At 52.9% G+C, this 15,309-nt stretch overlaps 1 protein-coding gene across 3 annotated transcripts in view; it reads right to left on the minus strand.

Annotated features, from left to right (window-relative positions):
• Positions 1–7,371: 7,371 nt before the first annotated feature.
• Positions 7,372–15,309, minus strand: part of P3H2 (prolyl 3-hydroxylase 2) — an 84,475-nt gene continuing 76,537 nt past the window's right edge. For all 3 annotated transcript variants that reach the window (XM_080409430.1, XM_080409432.1, XM_080409431.1), the window contains exons 9-15: positions 13,931–14,058; positions 13,261–13,356; positions 13,023–13,173; positions 12,382–12,499; positions 11,834–11,909; positions 10,763–10,903; positions 7,372–9,691 (exon numbers count right to left, since the gene is read on the minus strand). In XM_080409430.1, coding sequence (XP_080265556.1) covers positions 9,599–9,691; positions 10,763–10,903; positions 11,834–11,909; positions 12,382–12,499; positions 13,023–13,173; positions 13,261–13,356; positions 13,931–14,058 — 803 coding nt within the window. In that variant the 3' untranslated portion in view covers positions 7,372–9,598. The remainder of the gene's footprint in view (positions 9,692–10,762; positions 10,904–11,833; positions 11,910–12,381; positions 12,500–13,022; positions 13,174–13,260; positions 13,357–13,930; positions 14,059–15,309) is intronic.

The raw sequence follows: 15,309 nt of genomic DNA on the forward strand, positions 1-15,309 counted from the left end.
CCAGGGCATCTGGAATATATGAGTCAGCCAAATCAAACCCAGTGAGGCTGCAGAAAAGGGTGCCCAAGATGGACATCTATACGAATACAGACAAATTTCCTAAGTCTGATTTTCTTCCCATTCGTGCTGCTTTAGCTGGTTGTGAGCATCTCCATTGCAAGTGAGAGAAGAGCAATGCTGACCGGTGGCCAGGCATAATAGGGAGGGAGAAGGTCTGGGTGATGCTCCCAGAGCTGTCCTGTGTTTCCAGGCAGCACTCTGGCCTCTTACACCTCCTAAGTTAGAACAAGAGGATCCCTCCAGTGAAATTTATCCCTGTTTATGCTCAGTGTGTCTGCAAGGCAGAGTTGCCTTCTGACTACCATGGCCTGGCAGCATGGCAACTAATGACTTCCAGAGCTGCCGAGGGAGGGGAAAGCAGAGGCCTGTTGGGTTTCTTGAAAACTCAGAGGTATTTAGGAGGAATTATCAGCAGCTGTTTATCCTTTGGGAAGAGTGGAAGTGCTGAAAGTGCAGTTTGAAGGCAGCAGGGGCTAACCCAAGGCAGTGCCTGAGGCGTGCAGTCCTTGGGTGTCCCCTGTGTGCCAGTACTACACAGTGTTCACAGCTGGGGCAAATTGGTGCTGAGCGGTGGCAGCTCTTCTGCACAGCCTGGAGCATGGGCTGCCCAGCAGGAGCTTCTGACCTGGAAATTTTCTTTTGCTGCTAGGCCCATCATGAGAGCGGGAGTGATATTTGTTATCTTTTGTCTGGTGGCGCCAGCAGTTAAGCAAGAAGAGCGGGCAGGCAGCTGCCGGCATCTGTATTCCTGCCATCCGGAGCTCCCACTTAATCCTGATGGGTGGAGGACTCGCAGGCTTGGTAACATTCCTGGTATGGTGTATCTCACCTTTTGTTTCAGTGTAATTAGTCTGAAAGGGGAGAAAGGATATAGCCTCTTCCACCTCAAGGGGAACTGCTAAAGATTCGTTATGCTCCCAGAGCAAATGCAATTTGTAGATTCGGCCTGATTCCCTCAAAGCAGCAGTGCTAGCAATCCGGATCCAGCCAGCACGACTGGTCCCAGCAGCCAAGGAGTGGGCAGGCGTGCTGGCAGCTCTCGGCCAAGCAGACCCCATGGTCAGGCTGCTTTCAGGACACTGTCAAGGTGCCGGTCATAGTTGCTGGGTCAGTGCCACAGCTCCTCAAGCAAACAGGGAGGAGCATGCGTGGTACCAGCTGCACGGGGCAGGGTGTATGCTCATCTGTCAGGCTTTCCACTACCTGCGGTGCCTGGGTTTGGTGCAGGTATGTTTACTTTCCCCACAACCTCTCGGGTGGTTCCAGAGAGGTGGGCAAGCCCAAGTTGCCAGGAAAGCCTGGTGGCAGCACCTGGCGGTTTGCTGGCTGCAGGAAGCATGGCAATCGGTTGCTCATGGCTAAGCTTTTGAAAGGTGCATGTGAACACCCTCTTCACAGGCGTGAGTAAGAGGGGGAAAAACCCTCCTGGGCTGCAGAGGTGCTGTGAGGGCCGGGTGAGTCACCTGGGAAAGCACAGGGCACAGCCAGGCTCAGGAGAAAGTCCATAGATACTTTGTCCCATCCCTAAGAGTCGCTGTCAGGGCCACGCTTTGATGTGGGGATGGTTATTCTGAAAGTGTTTGCTCAGAGCATGTCAGTGTCAACCGCACATGGCTCAGGGCTTTCCCTGAGGACCTTCAGTGACAAACCCCTTCCCCACAGCTGTGCGAAATAAGGCCAGGCTACAAGATGGGGATTTTCAGCAATCACCCCGCTGCTGCTGAGGAGCTCACGGCCTGCCCCATCGATTTAAGGTGCCACAGGCTGCCCTTAAAGGCTTCATTTTCCCTTTGACTTGCTGGACAGAGCAAGGAAGGATGGGCTTACAGTTGAGCTTTTTCTAGTGTGCTTGGGGAGGTGGAGGGGGGATAAAAAACTGCTGTGTGAGGTGACTGAGGGCTTTCCCCACCCGGCCAGCAAGCCGGTCCTCCCACACCCAGCTCCTCTGCTTGGAGGAGCCAGGCTGTGGCCCCGTCCCTGTAGGCAGGAACTGTCACAGAGAAGATAGACATGAAACTACTTAGCTCCTTCTGCCTCACCCAGGGCCAGAAGGGTTTTTTGAAAAGAAAAATAAAGGGGAAAAATCAGCCTCCACCCATCCACCCCAATTTGGTCGGCAAATCAAATAAAACAATCTTGGAGCTGGCACCGCAGGAGCAGTGAATGCCAGCTCCCAGCCTCTCACACAAGGTGTTGAAATGAAAGGCAGTGAACAAACAACCCCCAGGCGCCTGGGGGCAGCAAACTGGTTTTAAGATGCTGGTGGGTTGGTTTTTTCCTGTGTTGGTGGGAGCAGCCCCCCTCAATGCTCCTGGCACTTGGCTACCCCTGGGCCATGGGCACATGTTGATGGGGCTCCATGAGTCAGGCTTCATGCACATCACCACAGATGGTTTTCGTGGGCATCGTGGTGCGGGGTGATGTGGCCAGTGACTAACAACGTGGTGAAGGGGATGTCAGGCTTGGGCATCACCTTGGCTGTGCCCAGCTGCTGCAGAGAGCCCTGCAGGCATGAACCTGGTGCCATGGTGCCCTGCAGCAGTTGGGGCCCCTGCCCTGGATGGGCAGACTTGGCCAGTGCCTGTTTGGTTGCTGTGACTAATGTGAGGCTTTTAAAATACAGGGGTTTTGTTTCAGTGGTTTTCCAGCCAGACCTCCCCTACTAGAGCTACGAACACTCGGAAGTGGCACGGGTATGACAGAGTTCTTTGAAAAATTTGCCAGGGGGTCTACATTCTCCTCTCCATGAGCGGGATCATATAAGAGTTTCTTCTCCACCTTTGCTCTGGTCTGGTTAAAGTACCATGAGCAGCTGGGAGGTGCCTTGCAGGGCATTCACACTTCTTTCCAGCTTCTGCCTCATTGCAGTCAAATCAGTCAGTTTCATTTCTTGCACTGGAGCTGCCCAAAGGACATTAGTGGCAAGCGGTGGCCTCATTTCTCACTGACAAAGCTGGGGCCAGCCTTTAGCCCGGTGCTTTCAGCCGACATCGGGTGCAGCAGCACTGCAAGCAGGGGATGGTGATGCTGGGCTGTGCTGGGGGGACAGCCACACTGCTGGCACTGCCAGGAGCCCCTGGGCCAGTCCAATGAAACGTGTTTCCCCCAAACTTGGGAGCAAAGCCACCCTAAGGCCATTGCAGAAAAGCCATGTATGATAAAAGGGGTGTTTTTTTCAGTGTTTTTCCCCGTGTGCCGGAGCCATTGGGCTCCCATGCGAGGCAGCACGGGAGCTGCTTATCGGCTCTCCCCATCGCGGCAGCAGACTGATGGTGCCGCTACCATCTCTGCTGTTAATCTCATTACAAATAAAGGAGGGGTAGAAGCTAAACTGAGCTCATATTAATTCCCCCTGCCCTGCCCTGCTCAACCTCAGGAAATACCTACTAGAACTGCCATTCTCGTTATCCAAACCACCCCTGGAAATGATCATTAGCTGCCTTGCTCCTTTGCCAAGCGTGTCCACTCGCCAGCCTGGCTCCAGTTGCCTACGGGGCCCTCCCATTGCCCGCTCCTGCCGTGGCACGCACTGCGGTTGCTTGCACCCGCGCTTTTCTGCTGCAGCCTCACACGCTGCCCGCTGCTGCCCAGTTGGACCAAAGTTGAACCCCACTCCCCTGAAGCTCACCGGTGCTCTATCTGGCCCCAGAAACAAGGTAAGGGTGGCCAGGAAGCTTTTCAAGTTGCTTGTTTTGCTTTTTCAAGTTCTTGTAGTGTGTTGGACTTATTTCTGGCAGGGTTGGATGGTGGCCGGGATTGGGACATATTATTTACAATTACTATTTTTTTCATAACGAAGTTTTGCTAAATGAGAAGGAAACAAACTTGCTGCCAGCTTTCATCATGTGTTTAAAACAAGATACAAGTAATGCTGGGCTGGCTATGGCATCTACTAGACAGTGTGCTCTGGGGACAGATGGGTGACCCATGCACACCACACTCTGCTCCAGGAGGATGAGGGGGGTGGGGGAACTTGTTCTCAGTGGCATCTATTACACCTGTCCATGTGGGCCCCCCAGGCCCTAAGAGAAGGCAGGGCTGTGCCTGGGGTGAACAACAGTGCAGGATCTGGCCTCACGTACAGCTGCACTCTGTTGGTTCTAGGGTGCCAGTGCTGTGTTGGTCCTAGTCCTGGGTACCAGCTGTGGAAATGGAGTGGTGAGAGGAGAAGCGCACACATGCATGTGCCCATCCACACCCGGGGAAGAGCACAATGTCAAGGGACCTGGCCAGGGTCATACCCTGAGGTACAGACAAGCAGCAACATTTCCCGCAGGAAAAGGTGAGTCTTCTGGTGGGGTGTGGGTGTAGGAGCAGTTGCAGAAACAAAAGACACGCATGCTTCTTTCCTTTTTTAATATAGTTCTTCCCCAAAGCAGGACTAGCCCATTTTTATCTCACTGCCAGCTGTTTTGTTCTTTTTTCCCCCAGGCTGGGCAAGGGTGTGGACAGGAGGAAACAACCTTTTTTTTTAATGACAGTTTTTCATGGGAAGATGTTTGGCTGCCTGTGAGTGCTTAGGTTGGCTTTGCCTAGGTTTAACCGAGCGGGATCAGCAGTGTTCAATGCAAGTTCCATCTTCTTCCTCCACTCGCATTTTTCCCCTGACCAAGTTGCTGCAGCTCGCAGACAGCCAGCAGCTGTAGTGCAAAACCAACAGACCAGTCCAGGCTCTGCTCCCACCCACAACCACAGTGCCTCCAGGGTGGGAGACCCTTACACAGGGACCAGCCAACCTTATGTGCAGCCATTGATGGGGATGGTGCCACCCAAATTGTCCATCACCAGGATAGAGACCAAGCAGCTGGGTGGGGAGGCAGCAAGAGGGACACAGTTGCACAGTGGGATGGAGTGGCAACAGGAGGGTCTTCAGCCAGGCTGGCTGCTTGCAGGGCTTGTCATTGGGTCTCCGAATGTGGCCAAAGCTGCTGCATTTTTGGGCTGTCAGTCTAGATCCTGGGAAATAAAGGGGACATACAAAAGGTCCAAATACACCATATTTTATAAGCTTATTATGCCCCAGCTTGGAATCAATGGAAATTAGTCACCATCCAGCGGAGCTGCTGGAGACAGACTTGTCCACATGGCCCTAAGCCTCCACAGCAATACTGGTGAGGTTCGGTTGCTTAAAATTAACACTTCAAAAACTCTTGCAGGCTAATGCCTATGGACATGCCCAGCTCTTATTAGACTCTATAGCCACTGGACATAAGGCTGAAATACCTGAAGTTATTTGACTATGGGTTCAGGAATCTGTAAGTACCTGCAAGTCATATTTTCAGGTGAGGTTTCAGGGGTGAGCTTTTGGCTGAAGGGAAACTTTCAGCAGCTGCTTGCAGTAAGGGATTTACAGCCCAAAGGGGATCAGCCTCAGACTTTCTACTGGTCCCTGTGGGTGGTTCTTTACATGTACAAGGTGTTTTATGTGCTCCTACCCTCTGTACCAGGTGTCAAGTGCCTTGCTGAGACCTACTGTGACCCTTGCCAGCCACTGCTGCCCATGCCTTGGTGCCCTCGCTGCCACCAGCTCTGCACGCTCCACTGCCACCTCGACTGCAAAATGCAATGGTTCATCTTCTCCCTAATGAAGGTATCCATTTCCATCTGTATTGTCCTGAAATGTTACTGACTCCCTGTTGCTGAAGGCATGGCTGTGGCACAGGCCAGGCTCTTCCAGCACCCCACCCCCTGCAGTCCTTAGCAGCAGCTTGGTGCAAGGGGTGACGGAACTTGGCTGGGGCCCACCTGAATGTCAAAACAAAAACAAAGCTCCTTGCTAGTAAAGAACCCCTGGCACTGAGTAACACCATGCAGGGCTTTGTGTGTGTGCTTGGGTGCAGCCGTTGCTCTGAAAGCAGAGAGCCACTTCAGTTGTTCTTTTAAATACTTTTAAATTCCATTACATTTCCTTTATGAGTAGGCTTTTTTCTTGTTGACTGTCATAAATCAATCCTGCTAATTCCACCCTACATATACTATTAGTATTAGGAGGGGCACAGCAGAGGTAAAGTGGAACTAAGACATGTTTCAAGCATCTTTGTCTCCAAACTGCTGCTATTGCTGGTGATAGAACTGGGGTACGTGTAACAAATGGCCAATGCCTAAGTAGGTTGTGACTCCCTCAGTGGCCAAGCCTTGGCTACAGGAGCTCAGCACTGGCCTGGGAGCCATGAAGCTTGCACTGAAATGCACATCAGCTTTATTCCCAGTGGTGTGACTTCAGGCACTGCCTCCTTGGGGAGCTGCTGAGTGTCAGGGCTTTGGGAAGCAGCAGTTATCACACTGGCAGGGCAAGAAGGAATAACCAACGTGAGCTAACGTAGCAGGAAGCAAAAATATCAGTGCACCAGGCTGTCCCTCGGGCATATTTGACCAAGGGATTTATATGTTCAGTATTGTTCTTAGCTTTCTTTTTCCAGAGATACAGATGCCCTGTGGGCAGTCTGGATGTGACCCTGACAGCTCTGGCAGATGCCCAGGCCCCTACATCAAATCTGAGAATTAAAATTCATTTCTCAGAGGCCAGGCCACCCTGGTAGCAGCCCATCCCACTCAATACAAGAGAGACCCAAAAGCATACGTTGTATTTTGCTGCATGTACCAAAGAAGTCTGTAACTTGCTCCTGCGAGGCTACAGCGTGCCAATAAACTTGGCAACCACCACTGCTGCTGCAGCAGAACTACAAATCCACTTCTGAGCTACACTTTACCAGAACAGAGAGCTGGAAAAACAAACAAACAGGAAAAGTGCCTTTGACTCACTGCATTCCTGTTTCCTGGCTTCAATGCAAGCAGGTCTCAGTGGCAGAGCAGCATGGGAAGCAGCGTGGCCCAGGCAGCCGAGTCTTTCCCCTTCTTGGGGATTTAGGTGTCATGTTTGCAACCGAGTCCTGAAATGCTGCATCCTTCTGAGGCTGCTCCACCATCCTCTACCAAAGCTGTTGCTTCACCAGAAGCCAGCCAGCACCCTGCTTCACTCCCCAGACTGCTGCACACCCCAGCAGCACACAGGGGCTGTGACACCCTCCTCCTGCTCTCCAAATTGCCTGAAGCTTGCCAATGGTACATAAGTTATTAGGCGGCTGGATACAGAGCAAAGGAGATGGACAGGCAGCCAAATGCGCACACAGAGGTTTGCTTAGTCCTGTCCACATCAGTTCTCTGACACTCATCCAGCACGGGGCATCTGTGTGTGCCCTAGGGCCTGGGGCAGGAAACCCCAAAGGGAGAGGCACCATCGTGAGACAAACTGCATATCCCCCAGTCTCCCCTTCTAATATTTGGCTTAAAAAAGACAAAGACAGGCCCAGATGTTGTGTTTAGTTTATTCCGCCTGGATTTAGACACAGCTCTGGCTAACCACCTCAGCAGCAAACAAGCCATGACTGGTGCCAGCCCCTCGCCTCCCCCCAGGAGGACCAGCCGGGGGGATCCCTGCAGCCCCGGGAGGGCAGGGGCTGCACTGAGCTGCTTGGAGGGGGCAGCTCTGCAGGATGCGCTCAGGCAGACATGGCTGTCGGGGGACAGCAGCACAAACTCGCACCGAAGGTACAGCACACAGGAGGCAAGCCTTGGATGAAATAGCACGGTGCAGGCAGGGGGTCAGCATAACTGGTGTTTCAGGTCTCCAGCTGCCTTCCTCTTCTTTCCCCCAGCTTCTCCTCTAGCTGCTTTAAAAGGGGGTTTAAGCATTTACAGAAGAAGCATTTAATCAGGGAAGGGTGTCTGAAGGCAGAGACCTGTGGGCAGTTCTTTGGGGAGACAACACAACAAATCTTTTCAGTGGTCTATGAGGAAGGGAAATAGACAACCTCAAAGAAACGCACCACTCTGGTGGCTCAGAAACACGCAGAGCTTTCTCCCCTGCAGATTCGACATTGGAGGAGGTGCAGCAAATGACTCTTCCATCATTTTCTAGGTGGTAACGGTGCCTGCTTCCCGGTCTGTGCATTTGTTTTTCTAGATCTGTTGAGCTCCCCTCTATCTTGCCCAGGACCAGTTTTTGAGGAGGTCTCTACAGAAGGGCCATCCTTGTCTATGGCCTCTGCAGCCACTGACTGGATGGGAAGAAGGTGCTTCAGAGCCTGGAAGGTTTGGATAGGCACAAGCTGCATGAACAAAGAGAAAAGACAATTCCCTATTGCAGATTTTAAGTGCTGGGAATGCCAAAGCTGGCAGAGTGGAGTGGAAAAGGACTGAGAAAGTGCCAGTGCTGCAGGGTGCTGAGCAAAGATGCTCAGGGATGCAAACTCCAGCCAAGATCCCTGCAGTGCTTCCCAGAGAGAAATTAAACAGTGAGGATTGCTGCAACCGGCCTTTTAGGAACTTCTTTCTAGCAGCAAGGAGCAGTTGTTGGGTCAAAATAAGAGCTGTCCCTATGTCTGGGGCATGGGCAATTCCGTGACTTAGTGCTTGTTCTGACTGAGATAGTGGCTGCTCTGATCCCATGCACAGGACTTGATTTAATGATGGGACAGAGATGATTTACTAGCTTAGCAGCAGTTACTGGCATAGTAAATCTCTTGTGATGTGACATGTACTTTCACTGCAACACCCTCAAACTGGGTCAAATAGATGCCACCACACCATGAACGTCTGCTGCTTCTGCACTGCCGGACTGGAGGACACAGCCAGGACATCCCGAGTACAAAGCCGCACCATGATCATCCAACACCATAACACTGTAACTTCCCTAAGTCTTTCAGCTCTTTTCCAACATGGACCAGGAAGTGATGACATTTTAACTTTGGAATTTACCAGCAGCAGCATTGGGCTGGAAGCTCAAAGGGTGTGCAAGTGTGAAACAGTTTATTTCGTGCATCCCAGGGTATTAGCCAGAGAAGGGACTGAACATGCGTGACAGACTCTGTTTCACCAGCGTCAGCTGCAAATCAAACCCCTTCATGCCTGTGCACAGCTCGTGCCCCTGCCCAGCAGGTGCTTTCTGGAAGCTCTACTCAGAATTAATGCCCAGACTCCAGCTTTGCATGACTACACAGAGACATGCATTTTGCTAGGGCTTGGGGTTTCCTTCACTTTTTTCCCTAAAAAGCATTATTTCAAAGGGTGAAGGATGCCAAGATGGAAAGGCCAGCCACAACTGACTCATGCTCATTTCCCCCACGGCAGCACTGCCCCAGTCTTCAGCCTAGCACTTAGCAGGGGCAGCAAGACTGGGCTGTTAGCACACCTGAGACATTTCTCTAGCAGAAGCTAAAGAAAAGCAGCTATTTCTCGTTAAGAAAAAAAAAAAAAAAAAAAAGAGGTCCTGCAAGGGGGTACAGTGAGTCGGAATGAGTCCTGAGAAGTGCTAGAGAAGAACAGGGAATGCTGGTGGCAGAGTCAGCCCCAGCAGGAGATGCTGGCACAGGATAAGGGGTCCCAGCAAGAGCTGTGCTAAACACAGAAGAGGCACTCCTGAAATCCACAACCATATTAACCTGTTAATTTATACAGCGTCTCTGTACAAAAATAGAAGGGTTCTAATAAGATTAACAATATTAAATAAATATATAATAGAAAAAGTCTTTGGCCTAGTTCATAGCTCATCCTTTGGGTTGATATTCATTTCACTGGGTCCTAGATGCTCCTGGTCCAGCATGGCGATCACTTCATCAGCTTGGATTCGCTCCTGCAAAAGGGGAAGGTAAGAAACTGTAACGGCAGAGCCTCAGTGCCTGCTCCCAGCTTATTCAGCGTGGCTCAGCCTGCTGGGAGGGCTCACAGCAAGCAGTCCATCCAAGGGCCAGCAGTATAGCTTAGAGGACGGGGGACAGCCTGGGCCCTGAGGTGGCGGTTTGCTGGGCAAAATTAATTAAATCACTTTGTACCTCAGTTCTCTCCTCCCTCCAGGGGCTGCAGTAGTTGGGGCAGAGCTGAGGTACTGCAATTCCTTTATCACAGCTCACTAGCAGCCACAGCCACAGCACACCCTCCTCCTGTCCCATCCAATTGATGTGGATTTCCAGCTCCCTGGGCAGGGCGGATCTCCTACCATGCACCAAGCATGGAAGAATTTCAGCTAGTGCCAAAAAGCAGGGAGGCAGTAAAGTGCATGTCTGAAAAGAAGCTTCTTCCAAAAACCTCACAACGCACCTGTATCGCAAGGCAAAGGCATGAGGGTTTTTCTCTCTCCCTGCACCTAGTTGTGCTTGGTCTTTTATCTTTTATTCTAATAGACCAGGTTTGCTATCAAAGGGAGACAGGGGCTGGCCCAGCACGCTTTCAAAACAGAATCTGGAGGTTCTCTGGTAAAAGGCGCTACAGCGCAGATCTTGCAAGGCATCCAGGCGCCCAGACCCATGGACTTCAGGCTACCAAACCACCTAGGAGGACCTAGCAGCTGCTGCACATCGCTGCGGCCTCCGAGCTGTGGATGGCTGCGGAGAACTTCCCTGTTCATCAGGTTATTGCCACTAGGTGTCAGAAATGGCCAGCCCAGCCCTGCAGAGCTTCCCACACCCCACTCCGCACACAGCCCTGCACCCCCGGCGTGCTCAAAAAGAGGGCTGGCAGGGAAAACCAGTCAGCCCTGGGGCCACCAGTTCAGGTCCCTATGGTGCAGTGGATGAGAAGGCTGCTGCAGGGCGTGCAGTGGGGGGAAAACAGATCTGCTGGGACAGGAGGCTGAAGATGGTCCTGGTTCCTCTGGGATGCTGGATACCCCTTCTAGATCCCCGCGTATCATAATGGATGGACTTACCAGCTCTCTGTACAGTGGGTCCAAGGTGAACCAGAGAGCCACAGCACACCGCTGGCCTTTGGTAACTGCCTTCACCCCGTGGGGGTTCTCACCTCCTGACGAGAAGCTGATCATTCGCCCACACTTGGGCTTGATGGAGGCCTGTGGGAAAACAGGCAACACCAGGGTGGCAAGGAGCAGCATGGCCGCACGCACTGGCCTTGTCTGGGCTTGCCGTGGTCCAGGGCCTGAGACCTTACTGGGCATCTCTGCATCACCCCAGTGAGCTGCTCTGGAGGACATGCAGAGCTCTGGGCATGGCTGCAAAAATGTGTGGGGTAAATAGGGAGGTGTGAGGCTTGGTCCTGCTGTGCAGGTGTCACACACAAAGGAGATGGTGGCATGGAGTTCTTGCAAAGCCTGCAGGTGACCAGCTATGGCAAAATAGAGCCACGGATAACTCCAGGAAGGTTCAGGCTAACCTGGCATGGGCTGTGAAATGCCTTTCTTCTCTCTGCTGAGTTCACAAGAGGTATCCTGCAGGACCTCAGCAGCAGAAGTACCAACCAAATCAGCCCTCAGGCACTTAGGTAGACACAGTCTACCCTCCAGCATCTACCGGACTTCAGAGCCCCAGCGTGGCGCCCAGACCCTCTGTCCAGTCATGGAGGGGGTGCCCGGCTTCCCTAATGACCCCACACAGAGCTGGGGGCTCGTGCCTGTGCCCCATCCGTCTCAGGGTCTGATGTCCACTGCTGTGAGCCACTCTGGAGCAAGAGACCTGGGCCAGGCACTATGTATGGAGGCATCGCTTCGTGTTCGGCCACGAGATGGGGTGGGAGCTCAGCAGTCCTCCAGGCAGGGACAACCATCAGCCCTCCCTCAGCCTGTGCAGGGGTGGTGCAAAGCCCTGATCTGCAGGCTTCCAGCTCTGCACAGCCTCTGGGAGTGGAAGAAGAGGTCTGTGCACCTCTGACAGCAAGATTTTGTATGGGCTGTTTGCACGGTAGGAGCCACAGGCTGCCTGGGGGACCCCAGAGCCCCTGAGCACGGGCTGCAACGAACAACATTTGGTCCACAGCACTGACTCACCGTCACAGTTTTGGCATCCATCTCAGTGAAAATGAACTCGCCTCCTTCGAAATCTGCATTCATATACAGGAGGGCACTAGGGGAGGAAGCACAAGACCGTCGTTGAGGGGAGCAGCAGGGAGGGCTCACGGCTGACCCGACCCCCCGGACAGATCCCACATCGCTCCACTGAGATGTGGGTGGGGGATGCCAGAGCGGGAGAGGACCCACTGCAGGGCTGGTCGGGGCTACCCAAGGTACACCCATTTCAGAGCCACAGCTGAGCACCAGCAGTTCTCAGCTAGGGAACAATTCTCAAAATGTCCCCTGGGTCCTGCCAGCTCTCACCCTCCTGTTCTGCACCAAAAACGCCTGACAGAGACACAGTGCTGCGAGCCACAGCTGGGATCTCCTGACCCTGAAATATCCCAGAGGCATTAGAGTTAAAACTCTGCCTTGAAGCTTAGCCACGATGCTTGTTGCCAGCAGAAACTACCTGCTGGATCTCCAGGGGGTCCCTGGGTGCCCCTGGGAGCAGCTCCCCCTTTGTTTCCTTCCTTCCCTCCTACCTGTAATCCCGAAAGGTGTAGGCAGGAGGCTCCTTCCAGCACTCGTTGGCCTCAGGGTCCAAGAGGCAGTTGTCAGCATGGATGGGGTGGCTCAGGTCATTCCTCCTCTCCTGCTGGCCTAGGCAGGACCATGTGGAGGAAGGGGGAAGGAGAAGGGGTGGATGAGATGGAAATGCCATGGTGTGGGGGGTTCTTCCCAGGGTGGCAGCCTGCCCCGACCCCACTCCAGGTGATGTTCACAGGTGAGAGGAGGAAAGGCAAGGCTGGGGAGAAAAGGCAACATCTGAGGACTCAGATCTGCACAGCTCTCCCTGTTCCTTACTGCAGGGAAGCGAGATGGAGAGCTGGGAGTGGGATGGAAAGGAGAAGGGACAGTGAGAAGAGGTAAGAGAGAGGAGAAAAGAGGAAAATGGAGACATAAAAAACAAGAGACATCCCAGAAATTAGCTTCTTTGGGACAGCAGTGCCCACCCTTTGCTGCTTTAGGGATGGTGACTTTCCCCAGCTCTTGGCCACCAGTCTAAGCGTCAGGCAAAACCGACCTACCCTCAGGCTTGGGTCCCCCAGTTGTAAACCCACTGTGGGGGGCTGGACCCCTCCTGTCCTCCCAGCCCTGCCCCGGTGGTCCCCTGAGCCCTCACCAGACAGGGCGGTGCGGCACACCAAGTGGGTGTAGGAGAAGTAGAGCGTGGAGTTCAGCATGAAGTAGGACTCGACGATCCTGCGAGCCTTCTCGCTGATATCATAGAAGAGCCGGGCACTCTTCAGCGGGACGCGGCCCTCATAGCCATACTGGGCAAGGAGAAGGCGCAAGAGAGGTCAGTGCTGCACACCGGCTGGGAGGGAGGGCATGGGAGAGGAGGAGGAAGGAGATGGTACCTTGAGGGCTTTGAGTACAGTGGCTCCTTCAAATCTCTCATTCGGGGTGTGAGGGGAGGTTTTTCCCCTGTAACCATCTCCAGCCAGCATGATCCCCTGAAGGACACAAACCCACGTTAGGAGTGGACTGGTTCCCCAGGAGAGGGGGAGCGGCAATAGAAGCACCTGCCACCCTCTTCCCCAAATCCCCCAGGTGCTGCAGCTGTCCAGGAACACAGTCCATTCTGAAATGCTGGAAAACAGCCAGCGACCTCCCAGCTGGGGATGTTCAGACACCCACAATCCCTCCCAGGCTCAGTTAACCATGAATGAGAAGGCTTAACCAGGCTTGTGGATGAGCATCCTTTGGGGTTGTTTATAACACGGGGCAAGGAGCTATATAGATACAACAAGGGCAAAGAGCACAGGCTCTGTCTTGCAGCGTGTTTCCAAGAATAGCCCAAGATAGAGCAGCAGCTCCTGTGCTGCAGTTATGGATGTGTTAGGAAGCATCTGACTGCTCTCCATGGGCATCCGGGCATCAGTTGCAACACTCAAGAGCGAGGTATGAACCCAGAGCCTCCCCAGGGGTTGATCACACATTCAGCTCTAACAAGCCAGATGCTGGGGAAAGCATCAGATACTCAGCCCAGGTGGCAGTCACATCCACCCAGGGGCATTGCCTACTCACGCTGGCCACTCTGTGAAGCTCTCGGCACTGCTCCTCCGAGATGACATTATCCAGTAGTACTCGCTGGGTGCCATTCAGCTGCTGTGAGTTGTAGACAAACTTCACGTCGCTGTAAAGAAGCGGACCCCCTGATGGAAAGAGACACAAAACAACCCTGCCGAACATGCCCTGGCCTCGTTGACATCTTGTACCATGGCTGAGGGCCAGCTGAAGTCACCCGGGTGTGTTGCCAGGGAAAGAGCTTCACAGCAGAGAGCCGAGTTTAGCTTCACATCAGCAACAAAAGAAAGAGAAACAATGGAAACACACAGAGATTAAATCCATTTGCTGCAAGAGCATCAGCATTTTCCACCTTCTCATTAGCTGCCTTGCAAACGCAGTGATCACAGCCTGAAAATGCCAAAACCTGATGAGACCCGATGAGAGACACGGACACTGGCTAACTTGGCTCTCCTGCCCAGCAGCCAACATCAATGGAAACCATAAGTTTCCACTGCATTCAAGCTGTGCAGATCTTGCCAGCTTGGCACGGAAAGCTGCTCTCTGCAATTGTCATCAGTGGGTTTTTTGTCTTACACACACAGAAAAACTAATGCAGTGCTGAGCTTGCAGCAAGTATCGCTTGTTCTCCACCAAGAAGTGGGGCTGCGAGTGGGTGAGCTGGGGGACCCTGAGGACAATCCTCCTCTGCAGAGGCAGAGGAGCTGCCATGGCCATCCCTGCCATCCCTTTCTCCCTGCCTCCAAGCTGCCTCCCCCTGCCCACCAGAAGCTTGGTTGCATTTTGGACATCCCAGGTAGCATCCCTGGGATGGGAGTACAACTGTGGCTGGGCTCCCGCCTGATACAGGGCGACTGAGCTTTGCCACATGCTGAGTGAACAGACAAGAAGAGAGAGATTAGCTCTTTACAAGAAATTTGGATCCATCCCCATCAAATTTGCCTGATCAGAAAAACGTGGCAAGGCCACTAAATCACCATCCTCTGAAGCCTCTTCCCCTCATCTGCTCGAAGAGAGAGAACACAAGAAATAGCAACAATAAAAACCTAAACCAGATGTTTCTCCAGGAGGAGGGCGAAATGCATCTAAATTGTGGGGAAAATTATCTGTTGTCACAGAGCCACAATAAAACAGAGGAAACAGAGCCACAGAGCTCCTCTCACCATGTGGCACAAGGAAACTTCTCTGTTAAACTGTTTTTATAATTACTATTTTTCCTGTCTGTTGAGGCATACTGTGTGGTTTTGGAAGGTCTCCCTGGCCTATGGAGGACATGTAACCCTGAGGGCAGAGCCCCACCACTAGCCCACAACTTTATTGCTGAAGTTAGGATTCTTGGAACCGGAAAAGATGGGACATTCCTCATCCTCACTTTGCTG

Source organism: Falco punctatus, assembly GCF_963210335.1.
Source record: "Falco punctatus genome assembly, chromosome: 13".
NCBI classification, from domain to species: Eukaryota; Metazoa; Chordata; class Aves; order Falconiformes; family Falconidae; genus Falco; species Falco punctatus.